General features: G+C 38.1%; 1 protein-coding gene across 1 annotated transcript in view; it reads left to right on the plus strand.

Annotated features, from left to right (window-relative positions):
* The window catches only part of LOC106986993 (glutamate decarboxylase 1-like), a 66,477-nt gene that overhangs the window by 47,423 nt on the left and 3,659 nt on the right, over positions 1-15,395 (plus strand). Inside the window, 6 exon segments of the mRNA XM_053205654.1 lie at positions 1,063-1,157; positions 2,686-2,749; positions 3,759-3,823; positions 3,927-4,004; positions 8,388-8,538; positions 14,558-14,665. Of these exon segments, the coding sequence (XP_053061629.1) occupies positions 1,063-1,157; positions 2,686-2,749; positions 3,759-3,823; positions 3,927-4,004; positions 8,388-8,538; positions 14,558-14,665 (561 nt within the window).

Consider the following 15,395-nt stretch of genomic DNA (forward strand, 5'->3'; position numbering starts at 1 on the left):
TTTGGTTGTAATGTTCCAATCTTGTGCTCCTTTAAAAACAAATTGATTCATCCCTTTAATAAATCTGGTTGCTTTTTTCTTTTCTGCCTAGCAACAGTTGTGAGATTAAAATGTAATAGCAGTCCCACTTTGAGAATTCTACCTAAAAGGACCTGGAAACACAGGGTTTTCTTTGAAATGTTTCTGTGTTTGCAATATGCTTCTATGACCAAATTCCAACTGGCATTGTATATATGCATATTATCAAGTTGGAGACCACTGATGCATATTTAATGATATTACTATAAAACTTCATGTAACTTAAGATGCTTGTTTGCAAATGTCTTTTTCATCATTTGACATATAATTTTTATATATAATGAGTAAATATGCCGAAACTCCACAATGTAGATTGAAAAAAAAATCATTTCCTATTTAACTGGTGCATCCTCTGTTGAAATGAAGCTGAGTTAGGGGTTTACGTTTGCACATTTCTGTTTCCTTTCATATATCTAGCCTTTCCCTGGCAGCTAAAAACAACCAGGTCCAAGTTTGTGTCCGAGCTGCTGATACCTTATGTCAGGCAGAATGATACAGGGAAATAGCAGTTACCTAGATGGCGAGAAATTATAAAGTTGGTGTCAAAGTCAAAATCAAGAGTTGCAGGCATCAGAAGAATCCAGGCATTTCTCCAAGCCTCACGCCTTACAAAAAAGGTCTGTAATGCAACAGTTACAGCTATCTGGAACACATAAGGTTTTTATTACTGGAGAATATTAACACCAGATCTACATCGGACATGATTTTTTATGTATACGGAGAACTAGCATATTCAAACTCCCACTGCATGTAAAGTGTGTTCTGTCCTCGTGCCTTCTCAAAGAGGCGTCACAACCTTCCTCACCTGAAAAACTGTCACGGCCAGGGTCTGGAAATACGCCTTGAGACCTGTACGTGTGTATATACGTGTATATATGCACAAACTCATTCAAAGCTATGTGTATAAGCCCCCAAATGCTCTGGTGTAAATGATCATTTAATGCAGAGAAGTTAATGCCTTTCCTATTTCCATTTTTGCCCAAGGGTCATTATTCAGTAAAAAAAGCTGAAGCTATTCTTGGTATTGGAACTGACAACGTAATTGAAGTAAAATGTGATGGAAGATATGTTTCTAACACGTTCTCAAAAATTTTTTATTGTCATTATGCTTCACAGATTAAAGAATAATCTATAGGTTTCCTATTCCAATTTTTAGCAAGAATACTCCCCCAGGTTAGTTTTAATAAATTTTAACTGCAGCAATTATGAAAGAAGCACCAAAGTCATCTTATCCTACTCTTAAAACTTCTTTACTAAATATAGTCTATACAAGTGGGACTGTCACATATCTTCCCTGTTTTAAGTATATTGAATTATGTGTACTACAAATAAACATAAAAATATAATAATATTTGTAGATAAAAATTCAACTGCCTACAAAGCAAAAATACATTTACATTTTCCTTGAATACCACCTTAAAACATAAATAATATTACAAATATTGCATATATTCTGGAAGATTATTTTTATGCATGTCAAACTTATTCATACAATCAATTCTATGTTGTGTTCTGTAACTTGCTTTAATTTTTTTTTTTTTTTTTTTGGTTTGGGAATGTGTTAGAAATCTTAAAACCATTTTTTTAATGTTTATATATTTTTGAGAGAGAGAGAAAGAGAGAGCGAGTGAGCGAGCACAAGTGGGGAGGGACACAGAGAGAAGGAGACATAGAATCCGAAGCAGGCTTCAGGCTCTCAGCTGTCAGCACAGAGCCCGATGCGGGGCTCGAGCTCACAAACCATGAGACCATGACCTGAACTGAAGTCGGGCACTTAAATAACTGAGCCACCCAGGTGCCCCTGTCTTAGAAATCTTATCCCTTTCCTTATTCTCTTTTCAATAACTTTGGAGTTTTCCATTTTATGTATGTAACATAATTTTATAAATCTTATTTTTAAAGAAATTGAAGGGTTTCCCCCTAGATTTTAATATGTAAGAACAGTGATTAAATTGATATGATTATATAATATATTTGAGAGTCTGTGTTTGAATATCTCACATGAATTCCTAGAAACTAAATTATTGGTTCAAAGAACATCTGCATTTACAATTTCATAAAATTTTTCATTTGCTTTTAAAACATTTTAGAGTCAATTGATACTCTTATCTGCATATTATCAATGTGAATATTATCAATACCTTTATAATTGAAAATTCTGATAGACAAAAATGTTTTGTTGTTTGAAACAATGGCTATTTTTTTTTAAAAATTTAATGTTTATTTATTTTTTGAGAGAGACAGAGACAGAGTGCAAGCAGGGGAGGGGCAGAGGGCGGGGGGGACAGAGGATACAAATCAGGCCCTGTGCTAATAGCAGAGAGCCTGATGTGGGGCTTGAACCCACAAGCATGAGATCATGACATGAGCTGAAGTCGGATGCCCAACCAACTGAGTCACCCAGGTGCCCCCGCCAAGCATTCTTGAATTCAATGTGATATTTAACATTGGTTTTTTGGGACTGAACATTTACCAAATATCTGTTTACTCACATATAAATACCTCACTAAAAACTAATTATTTTAGCCTTGCATATCATTTATTCTTCTTGTTGGTAGAATTGGTTTATTTGCTCATAATAAATCGACATATATTTGTATTTTTAAGGGGAAAGATGATTCCAGCTGAGTTAGAGAAAAATATATTACAAGCTAAGAAAAAGACCACAAATGTATCAAGTGTTTGAAGAGTCCAGACCTCTATCAACATTCAACCTACAATTTAAAACATCATTTTGAAGAAATAGTTAAACCTGACTAAAAATTTGTTTTTAACGTTTATTTATGATTGACAGACAGAGAGACACACAGCGTGAGCAGGGGAGGGGTAGAGAGAGGGAGAGACACAGAATCTGAGGTCGGCTCTAGGCTCTGAGCTGTCAGCACAGAGCCCGACATGGGGCTCGAACTCATGAACTGTGAGATCATGACCTGAGACGAAGTCAGTTGCTCAAGCGAGTGAGCCACCCAGGCACCCCTAAAGCTGACTTTAAATCAAAAGAAGGTTTAGCCCATTACTCTAAATAAACATTTTTAAATTAATACCTACTAAGGAAATCACAATTTTTTAAAAGTTTACTTATTTATTTATTTTTGAGAGAACAAGTGGGGGAGGGGCAGAGAGAGAGAGAGGGAGACAGAGAATCCCAAGCAGGCTCCCCACTGTCAGCAAAGAACCTGACACAGGGCTCCAACTCATCAACTGTGAGATCATGACCTGAGCAAAAATCAAGAATTGGATTCTTAAACAACTGACCCACCTAGGCATCCTAAGGAAATCACAATTTTTGATGCTATTAACTTCGTTCAATGATTTGGGGCAAACCTTTCTTTGGCTTTGATAAGAGATGGACAAATTTAAAGTGACACGGTATGGTAGATTTGTTCATTTTTCTGTGGTCTTGCCAAATTTGATGCCAACTTTTCTTTATCTGTCTCTGGAAATTATACAGAAGGTGTTGGAACTCATTAGAAACCTAAAACTTTACTATGTCACGAATAGACAAATGATGATAATTCTTAAGAGGAAATTTTAAAGTGCATTGTTCTTATAAGTAACATAACATAGCAATTAGAGCTTCATCAACGTTTGAAATAAATTTAACATGGGAAAAAGCCACTGATGCTATTTAAAAAGAAATAATTCATATAAGAACACATATCCTTTGTATCTGTAGGCAGCTTGGGGGGGGGGGTGGATTGCTGTTGTCCAGAAACCGCTCCCATAAACTCAGTGGCATTGAAAGGTGAGACCCGCACCATTTTTTGTGAAAATCAAAATAACATATGCAGGATTCTGTTCTCTTTCATTAGACTCTAAGCACTAATTGGAGCTGTTTTATCACCTAGGGCCAACTCTGCGACCTGGAATCCACATAAACTCATGGGCGTCCCCCTTCAGTGCTCTGCTATCCTGATCCGGGAAAAAGTAAATGCTTTCTATTTTTAAGTAGAGCTATCATGGATATCTTGGTAATGACTAGCTTCACTCTGAATGTTTAAAACCAAAATAATTATGGCCTCACCGAATTAACACAGTGCAGCACAATTTGCCCTACTAAAGAAAACGGATCCTTCCCCCTTAATCTTTAAGCAGCAGCCACCGGGTAATGGAGGTGCCACAAAACCAAAGAGTTGTAAACACAGGTGGTAACCCAGTGTGTGGATAAGATCTGGGCCGACACAATGGACAGTGATGAGGTCTATAGAGGACTTGATCATTCATGCCCCACTTATTAAAAATGCCATGAACAAACAAAATATCTCTTAGGGATCAAATTTGGCCCACGGGCCCATTTGGCATCTCAGATTATAGGGCCAGAAATATGGCTCATTTTAAATGTAGAGAACGATGAGTAACTGCAATATATTTTCAGCATAGAAAGCACAAATTTATGGGTTGCATGACATGAATTTCTGCTTATATGTTTTTGCATTTTATCTCCATCAATAGTAAATGCAAGGCTACACAAAGAGATAAGCCCATGATCTCCTCCAAGGAGAGATACAATTATAAAATTCAACCTGGGAATCCTTGTCTCCATGTAGTTGTCAGAAATGCAAATGCATTTTATGTAGTTTCATTTATAACTTTGTTTTCTTTCTCCCTGACTCACAAGCAATTCAAAGAGTTTGGATTAAAAAACAAAAAAAGTGTCTGTGTTCCTATTACAAACCGCCTTCACTAGCACGCCTCACTTTTTATTTTTTTTAATTTATTTTTATTTGTTTTTCAAAAGTATTTAAATTCCAGTGAGTTAACATACAGTGTAATATTAGTTTCAATCAGTGTGCAATATAGTGATTCAACACTTCATACAACAGCCGGTGCTTATCACAAATGTGGCCCATCACCTATTTAACCCGTCCCTCCAATCACCTATTTAACCGGTCCCTCCCCCCCCCCCACTTCCTCTCTGGTAACCGTCAGTTTTTCTCTATAGTTAAGTCTGTTTCTTGGTTTGCCTCTCTCTCAAGCATAAAAAAGGATGAAATCTTGCCATTTGCAACAACAGAGACGGAACTAGAGAGTATTATGCTAAGCAAAGAAGTCAGTCAGAGAAAGACAAATTTCACTCATATGTGGAATTTAAGAAACTCACTCACCCTTGAGTACTCAGCGCCCACTTTATCTCTTCGGAGAGAATCTTTACTGTCTCCTAGTCTAGAAGGTTCTCAGCAACGCAGACTGGAACTTTTAGCTCTGCTTTAGATTCTGTTCAGCTGGCCACATGGCAGCAATATTCCTTCAATATCCCATCAATAAAATGGCAGCTCACCTATGTTTGAAGCCTGCAGATTAACAGGCTACTCCTTCCTGTCCACTCCTGAGTGTCCAGTACCCGGAAATTCTAGTTTGCCTTGCATATGTCTTCTTTAAGAAGTGTCTGAGTTTGCTCCCCCTTCCTACCGCTAACAGGTGTGTTTTCAACGTTCAGATTTCTGATACCTTTATGTTTAGGACTCAAATACCAATATTTTTCAGTCTTCCCCAATTTCTCCACCCATAGCGAGTATGTTGAAATAATCCATTTTATTCTATTATTACATGTTGTGTGTTCCTCAGAGAAGTTAAGTTGTTGTTTTCTTGTTTTATACTTCTTTTTTGCCTTTTCCTGAAGATAGATAGATGGTCACTAGAGGTAGAGCAGAACCCCCAAACTACTCAGCTTTTACTGTTTTTAAGGTCATTGCTGGAAAATAAGCCTATTTTAGTGTAGCTTTAAATTAAGAGGGACATTTGATTTTTATCTTTTAAACCATTTGAGTGTCTCAGGTTGTACATAACGCCATTTTGACTCATGCCTTAGTGAGCAGTGTAAACCAAGTATATTCAATATTAATGAATACATTTTCTGATGCTGAAAAGGCACCTACAGACCATATACTTACTATAAGTATATATATTTTGCTGTAATTATACATAAAATACAATTAAAACTAATTTCCAATATCTTTTACTTCATTGTTGAAGGGGAAGGCAATGCCATTTGTTTTGAAATGAAGTGCTAATCATGTCAGTCTCTTTCATTCATAAGGACATTTTCACGGTGCAAAATTGAAACCCATTCAGTGGCTTCTCATTGCTTTTTGGATGGGATTAAAATCCCTGACATGATCCCCAAGGCCTGGGTGGTACATACCCTTCTCTGCTCTCCCATTCACCTTCTGCTTTCCTCTGCTTTTTGCCCTTGAGATCATTTGACTTGCCCTTACTTCCAAGAAGGAGTCATGCAGCCATGCAGCTTCTCACATATGACCTTGGCATGAGTTTTTCCTTCTGTCTATCAGGGTCTGGTTCTGCTTATGTCTCCCACACCCTCCCCCAACATCTTTCTTGTTTAGCTCTTACTGAACTCAAAAATGACTTTTACCCAGAAGACTTCACTTCCTCGACCTTCAGACTAAGTGAAATCCTTGATCCTTAGAATATTAGAATATTAGAATATTCTCTTATAACACCCTGAAACTCCTCCATAGCATTTATCCTGGGTACAACTTCACATTCACATATGCCCCATTGTGTTTAGTACCTAACTCTGCCCTTACCCCACCCAACCTCATGCAACCCAGATTGTAAAGTCAGCGGGGTAGAGGATTTTCACCCTTGCTTACCTCACACCCACTGACCCGGCAGCGCGTGTCAGATTGTAGGTAAATATGACTAACTATAGCTTAATCGTCACATCAGAATAGGTAAAACTTAAATATTGATTATATGGTTTTAAAGTTTTTTAAATATTTTTTCCCATATTGTTCATCTAAATCCATAAAGTATTTTTTTAACGTGGTTTTTTTTTTTTGTTTTTTTTTTTTGAGACAGAGAGAGACAGCATGAACGGGGGAGGGGCAGAGAGAGGGAGACACAGAATCGGAAGCAGGCTCCAGGCTCTGAGCCATCAGCCCAGAGCCCGACGAGGGGCTCGAACTCACGGACTGCGAGATCATGACCTGAGCTGAAGTCGGACGCGCAACCGACTGAGCCACCCAGGCGCCCCTAAATCTATAAAGTATTTTAAATAGTTTCCAACTCTTGCCAAACATAACATTGAAAGGGGAGTTTGAAGTAGACTAGAGAGAAAATATTTACATGGGTAAATAGGACACTTAAGATATAAAAACACAATGTACTCTTTTTAAGGTATCATTTCTATTCCTTTTCCCCCAAATACTTCAATTTTTACCATCACATTGTGCTCCTTTCCCTAGATCCACAAGCCTATTCTAAGGAAAAAAAAAAAACAGAAAACAAAAAAAGTGTGAGATTTCTCCTTTGAAGTTGGGTTTCCACCAACTTCCAGAGAAATTGCCCTTTTGTCAGATCCCAGATTCATCACTATTTGGATATATGACCTTAAAAATTGCTTAATATGTTAAAGTATCAGTTTCCTCAATCTATAAAATTGATACAACTATAGGACCCATGCTATGAGTTTTCTGTGAGGCTCAAATGATGTGATATTTGTGAAGTTCCCAGTATGTAACAAACACATAATAAATCTATTGTTATTTGCTTCTTGCACAAAAGTTACGCTTGATGTGCCTTTAAACGGTCCCCTGTCAGTGCACACAGATTTAGCCTCGCTTGTGCTGTTACAACACACACCCTTTGAGAAAAGCCTCTCTTTGCTGGGTGACGGGAAACATTTCTTTGCTCTAGTGATTACTTTTTAACCATCCGAAGCAAATGTGTCTCCATCCTTCAACACTGAAGAGGAACATTTTCAACATCTTTTATGTGAGAAGCACAAAATTAAGTGAGTGGATTACTTTATTCTCTACCTACCGAGACTAACAGGGCAGTGTGCTGACTGGCACCTATCGGCTGATTCATGGGATAGTTTCGTTCAAGTGAACGAGGCCCTCAATTCTCATTAAGACGTAATAATAGGAAATAATCTCAAAAGAGCAAAACATCGAGGCCTTTGAGAAAAGTTCAAGAAAAATGGATAAATTTTGTGTTAATCCAATTATACCACTTGTTGTTCCAGATAAACCCACAGAACAACAGGATATACCAAAATCCTAGAACAGTAACATATTTGTTTAATATAAAATAAACAAAATCCTATTTAAAAGTGCACACACTGAGTAATGTATAGAATTGTTGGGTCACTGTCTTCTACACCTGAAACCAATAGAACACTGTATGTTAAGTATACTGGAGTCAAGACACAAAAACTTAATACAATTTAAAAAATAAAATTAAAAAAACGAAGGTAACACAGAGTGCATGTAATTGAAATAAATAATGGTGGTTTCTTACTGAGAGGTATATAACCTACGTGTCGACATATTATTCCTTTTTTCGGGTCTTCTGGAAGCATGCAACGAGATGCACGCTGCTTATCTTTTCCAGTCAGATAAACTCTACAATGTTGACTTTGACACTGGGGATAACACTATTCAGTGTGGCCGACATGTTGATGTCTTTAAGCTATGGTTGATGTGGAAAGCAAAGGTAGGAGTTTGTCATACCTTGTATTAGGTCCTGTTCATTTGGATGAAGAGTATAGACTATTCCTTTTTTTTTTTTTTTTAGAGTTCTATTTGGGTGTCTTTTCCAAAGTTTTATATTTTTCCACACATCTCTCAAGAAAAGCGCTATATTTCTAACTGCAGATGACAAGCTTGGCTTCTCAGGTATAAATTCTAATGGGGGTGGAAAAAAATTTGGTATGTTCCATCATTATTATACGCTCTACTAAACCATGGGAATAAAAATCTATCAGGAATATAAACTTGTCCACAACTTTAAAAAAAAACAAACTTTTTTTCCCCCTCTACTAATTGGAAGTGTTAATAGTCAAGTAAACTTGAAGTCAATATAGATTCTTAGAGGTGAACCCTTATTTATCACACAGGCGTACAATCTACCTTATAGTCAAGGTCAGCAGATAGTCTCTCTAAAGATGATAACAACATCAGGACATGTTCTGTGCCTTTCTCCTGCCCTTTGTTTATAAGCTTTAATTTAAATAATTGGCATGCTCTTAGAAGCTATTTTTATCATTCCAGTCCCAGTGCCCCATAGAAAGATGGACACTGGGCTCTGTGTAGGTGAAAGCTTTGACGTGAACTACCATCATCTATAATACCTTACCAACCCCTTCTACTTAATTTGAAGGTTTTGTTTTGGTTTTGGTTTTGGTTTTCTGTCAGAAATATACTACCACAAAACCAGAGACACCACTTTTTGTACAAGTCACCCGGCAATGACCTGACGTCTAGTCAACACTCTGACTCAAGATTACCAGTAACTCGGGGAGACACTCGGTCATTAGTTCGTCTTGGGAGTTTCACCGATAATTTTTATTATTCAAAGATATGCATTCTGTAAGTTCTTTTCCTGAAGATTTTTAAATAGCCAATTTGGAAATTTTGTTAAACTTGCTTTAAAAAATATTCCAAGGTCAAATTTTAACAAACACAAAGCTCCAAATTTTGTGTCGATCTCCCAGGCACCGATAATCCAAATATCCCTCAATCTGATTCGGTAAAGATTTTATTTATATAAATATTTTCATGAACTTCCTGAACTCTGTAAGAGGTTGCCAGTTCTGCCATAGCTTAGCTGTCAGTCACAGCAAATATGGTGGCTTAGCTTAAATGGGCATATACACGTAGATATTTGCTATCAGGTCTATTCTTGAACTCACAAATGCTCAATATGTATCACAACTTAAAAAAATGATATATTTAAGGGATTATGCAAAGGATCATATAGTTCATCTATGCCTTTATAAAGTAAAGAAGTGGCATTCAAACTTTTTAACACAATCCACGCTAAGAAATACATTTTATGTTGTGGCCGAATAACATGTTCACAGACACATAATTAAAACAAGTTTCGGAAAAACACCTTCTCATATATGAAATCCTCTAATGTTTTCTATTTCACTCTATCTCGTTGAAAGAAAAGCTGGTGTGACCCACTTAACTGGTTCTATTACCCACAAATGGCCTAAGATGTGCAGTTCAAAAGGCACAGATAAGCTCGTTTGGCCTGGATTGAGCCAGACCATCGGAGAATTGTGTACTTGAACCATCTCCTTTGGCCCTCTATAAAATAGACGTGCCCAATGAATTTTTAATAACCATATTTATTTACTTCATCCTTCCTGTAAACACAAGGTTTCGCGGTCAGAGGAAGATCAACTGTTTACTTAGAGAATATCTCAGTGTCAGGTTCCCACACCCTGTTTCCACCTCAGGACAACATGGTGAGGCCATGGCACATCACCCTACAGGTGCAAAGGAAATTTATTTCCCAGGAGAGGGATCCTGCAATCAGGCAACTGGAATCGTACACATGAGCTGGCATACCCACTCTGAGAGAGAGGAAGGGAGGGAGAGAGAGAAAGGAAAGGAAAGAGAGTTTATGTCTACTCCTGAATGTTATGGAATCTTCTTTCCGTGTTGGAAAGAAAGTGTCTATCCCATTCAGCCCCAGAACGAAAGCATTTGACTCCTGGAGAGATAAGAAAGCTTTTATTACCCTTTCAATGGGAGCAGATGATTACATAAAACTCGGTATACACTGGAATGGAAATGCTTTTCCAATAGGAAAACATGTCTCACACTGGAAATCAAGTTCAGGAAATATCCATGGCAGGTTTGAAAGGGACGAGTTGACTTGCAAGTCTGAAAAATTCTGTTTTGTCCTCCTTTGCTCTAATTACACAATGGATACTTCATTGATGGTAGAAAGAGGAACCATAGTTAATGAAATTCATATTTTGTATAAGTAAAATTAATTACATAAAACTGTGATAATTTATAAAAGTAAGAAGAAAATCATATAATAATATAAGATTCTACAGACGTTGACTATATGTGCAAAAGCAAATATAATGTGAAAGCTTCTTTTTACATGGATTTTCTACATGGGTTGAACTGGTTTTGGATTCATAAAATCAATGTGTTTTGGCCAGGAGAATGTTATCGGGAGATTAATTGTCCAAAAGCCCCATCTGCTTCTCTTAAATTCATAATTACATCTGCCCTGGGGCTGTTTTCCAAAGTTTTTTCCCAGCCAGTGACTGAGCATGTCAGGGATTCTAAGGCATTCATTCCATTCCTGAGAAGCACAAGACTCTTCCGACAGCTGACTTAGTGCAAGGCCTCCCGGTGGCCTTTCTGAATTTTCTTACTGTCTTCCACACAGGTATTTTCACTAGTCAGATCCTGGCACCTTTAATCTCTTCATGATGTCTGCATTTTGGAGAACATGGGCTAACAGAATCCAATCAAACTTAAACTAGAAGTGCCATTGTCTTTTATTATTATTATTATTATTATTTTAATGTTTATTCACTTTTTGAGAGACAGAGACATAGTGTGAGCAGGGCAGGGGCAGAGAGAGAGAGGGAGACACAGAATCCCAAGCAGGCTCCAGGCTCTGTGCTGACAGCAGAGAGCCCAACGTGGGGCTTGAACTCACAAACCGTGAGACATGACCTGAGCCAAAGTCAGATACTTAACCAACTGAGCCACCCAGGCGCTCCTGCCATTGTCTCTAATATTCAATCTTTGCAGATTTTTTTTTTACAGAACTTAAAGATGCATTTGCAATATGGACACATACCATGATATTTTTTAATGTCCATTCAATATGCATGATTGCCACTAAAAGTTCTAAATGGAAAATTCTTGGAGATTAGTAAACACTATGGCAACCACTTCTGTGATCCTGGGCCCATTTCTTCAGAATCAAAAGTAGGAGGGGCACCTGGGTGACTCAGTCAATTGAGCATCTGACTTCGGCTCGGGTCATGATCTCATGGCTCATGGGTTCGCGCCCTGCGTAAGGCTCAGAGCCTGGAGTCTGCTTCCAATTCTGTGTGTGTGTCTCTCTCTGCCCCTCCCCTGCTCATGCTCTCTCTCTCTCTCCAAAATAATAAGCAAACATAAAAAACAATTTTAGGGGCGCCTGGGTGGCTCAGTGGCTTCAGCGTCCGACTTCGGCTCAGGTCATGATCTCACGGTTCGTGAGTTCCAGCCCCGCATCGGGCTCTGTGCTGACAGCTGGAGCCTGGAGCTTGCTTCGGATTCTGTCTCCCTCTCTCTCTGCCCCTCCTCTGCTTGTGCTCTGTCTCTATCTCTCTCAAAAATAAACATTAAAAAATTTTTAATTTTTTTGAAAAGTAGGAACATTCTTCAACAATAATTTCTATTAACTTTTCTGCAAGCTTTTCTTCCCTCCTTTTGAACTGTTTATAGCTTCCCCCTGAACCAAATTGCCCTCCGCGAAAAATCTCTTGCATAATATCAGATGATGAAGTGGTTATCACAAGAAATTAGCCCATTGATACTTAATCATTCCTATTCTTACACATTTCAAATGCTAACAATGTCTTTTCCAAATGAATGTTTGCTTAAAATTGTGAGAGTTGTTGGTTCTAACTACATATTCATATAATTAAATTTTGTACATATATGTGTATATATAAATATACATATTATACATATGTACATATTACACACAATATACATCTATATTTCCTGTAGAGAAAGGCACTGAAGGCATCGAAAAGGACAAGGAGTGAAAGAAACAAATTCTGCGGGAAGCAAGTTTTGGTTTCAACATAAAGTGTGGCCTCTTGGGGCTCTTAGCACCCCCTCTTACTCAGTTGTGTTTACCTTGCACTTGCATCGAGAGTCCCAGAGCTCCCACATACCATAGGACCAGTGGGGTTCTGTGCTCATGGGACATTGCAAATGCTGTGTGTGAAGGGGATGGCAGACACGGAAGTTCCATGTGTCTCCTTAGCTCACATGCACGACCCATTGTCTCCTAGGGACCCTTGACTTACTTTACTTACACATACAAGTCCAAGGTAAAATGTTAAAGAATTTCAGGACAGCAATGGCGGAGAATGAAATTAAGCACCAAACCCTTCTGGAGCGTAGGGCCTGGGTGACTGCACAGGTTGTAGGCCCATGAAGCCAGCTCTGATTCCAAAGGCTTATGTGTTGAGAATCCGCTAGAATAACTGTGAATGCATACACTCAACTTGGGCAGTAGGTGTAAGGGCCAAAGCAAAGAGATGAGTGAGGAAGCAATTTGAATAATGTGGGAGAGAATGACCGGGCCGGCAGAGCGGCACTGGGTAGGTTAAGGTTTATTAGATTCTAATTACATTTTGAAGGTAAACATAATGAAATTTGCCAAAACATTAGATGTGGGGTATGAGAAAAAAGGGGATGATCAAAGATATGAGAGCTTTAATGCTTTGGGTCTTAGTAACTGGGAGATCAAATTGACATGTTATCGAGACTGGGAAGACTTTGGGAAGAACAAATTTGCGTAGAAAGATCAGGAGTTGACATGTCATTTTGAGATGTTCATTAGTCATCTCAGTGGAGATTTGAATAAGCAGTTGAATATATATGTCTGAGGTTCAGAGATAAGGTCTCAGATGAAAACAAGTGGGAGAGTCACCCCCTGTATAGTGCTTAGTGCCACGAGACAAGCGGAAGTAACCACAGGCAAGCAGGTGGATGGAGACACAGACTGAGCAAGGTTTCTGTGCCTCGACTGCTCACTATATAGGGTTCTTCTAAGAGTAAGTTAAAACAAGTGTATAAAGCACTAAACTACATGCCTGGGATGGAGCAGAAGTTCAACAGCTGTTGACTTTTTTTTGAGTTTGTTTATTCTGAGAGAGAAAGAGAGAGAGAGAGAGAATGAGCGGGGGAGGGGCAGAGAGAGAGAGGGAGAGAGGATCCCAAGCAGGCTCCACAATGTCAGCACAGAGCCAGATGAGGGGCTTTGTCTCACGAACGTGAGATCATGACCTGAGCCGAAGTCAGATGCTTAACCGACTGAGCCACCCAGGTGCCCCTGTTAATTTTTAAATACATTCTGCCTGTAAGTATGCCAAGGGCTTTATTTGTAGTATTTTCCCATTCCTTATTACATTACATATCATTTTTTTAATAATTTTTTTTTAACGTTTATTTATTTTTGAGACAGAGAGAGACAGAGCATGAACCGGGGAGGGTCAGAGAGAGGGAGACACAGAATCTGAAACAGGCTCCAGGCTCTGAGCTGTCAGCACAGAGCCCGATGCGAGGCTCGAACTCACGGACCGCGAGATCATGACCTGAGCCGAAGTCGGCCGCCTAACTGACTGAGCCACCCAGGCGCCCCTACATATCATTTTTTAAAATTTGCTCTACATAGTAGACAGATGAAAATTACATGTCAAAATATTTAGAGAACCCTTGTAGATCTAGGCAACTGAAGTGTAGAAAGCTAAGTAACTGGCCTTAAGTTCATGGACGGTAGGGCATCAAAGTGGGATGATGATCTGGAAATAAAAAGGAAGCGATAATGGAGGACACCTACTGGTAGTAAGATGATAATCACATTATTTATTTAAATAAGTACATTTAATTAATGCAAATCAATTTCAATGTAACTTAAAGGGATTTACATGAATGGAAACTTTATTTTGTTTTTTTTTAAATTACAGGGAACCTGTGGCTTTGAGGCACAGATCAACTGACACATGGAACTTGCAAAATACTTCTGTAAGGTTTTAAAGAAAAAAGATAACTTTAAGCTCGTGTTTGATGCAGAGGTAAAGATGCCTTTTTTAAAGTTTTTGATAGTTGAATGGATTTATACTTTGCTTGCTGAGTATTCTTACCTGAATCTTACCTGAGATCATTTTAAAAGTATACTTAGCAATTATCATAAGTATGTTGTTTTATCTAAATGGAAATCATTTAGGTTTTAAAACCTTTCTCATATAAGTTCTATGTCTTACAAGCCAAGGGTCCAAAAGACTTATCTGGTGATTATATTCAATATTTTCATTTTTAGGACAATTAAAACTATTTGGTTATAATTGCTTTTCTGATTTCTCTGGCACAGAATAAGAGTAATGTAATTGTTCCTAGCTTTTTTCTTGTATGTTACAATACGCAGTTGGGTTTCTGGACAATAGATGATATGAGAGAAAGTGGACTTTAAATTATGATAATCTTTGGTAGATCATTATCAAGACACTAAGGGGACGTTAATGAAAAAACAGATTTTTGCCAGCATTATGGCCATTTTCCTCTCTAAGTCCTAGTCAACCATCCATTGGCTTTAAGTCATGCGAGTAAGAGCAAATGTTTAGAAACAAACGTGCTTGGTCTGTCTTCAAAATTGTCTCCCTCTGACAAAACTATGATCTTAATTTCTGTGAGTCTCTTGCAGTCTTACGTGGAAACTGGAAGCAAAGAAGTCTGTTTGTTTTTAATACTACACATCCTCTAATAGTTTATTTCCTCTCCAAAATAAGCTTAAATTTAAGCCAAGTA

This window comes from Acinonyx jubatus, chromosome D3, assembly GCF_027475565.1.
Source record: "Acinonyx jubatus isolate Ajub_Pintada_27869175 chromosome D3, VMU_Ajub_asm_v1.0, whole genome shotgun sequence".
Taxonomy (NCBI): Eukaryota; Metazoa; Chordata; class Mammalia; order Carnivora; family Felidae; genus Acinonyx; species Acinonyx jubatus.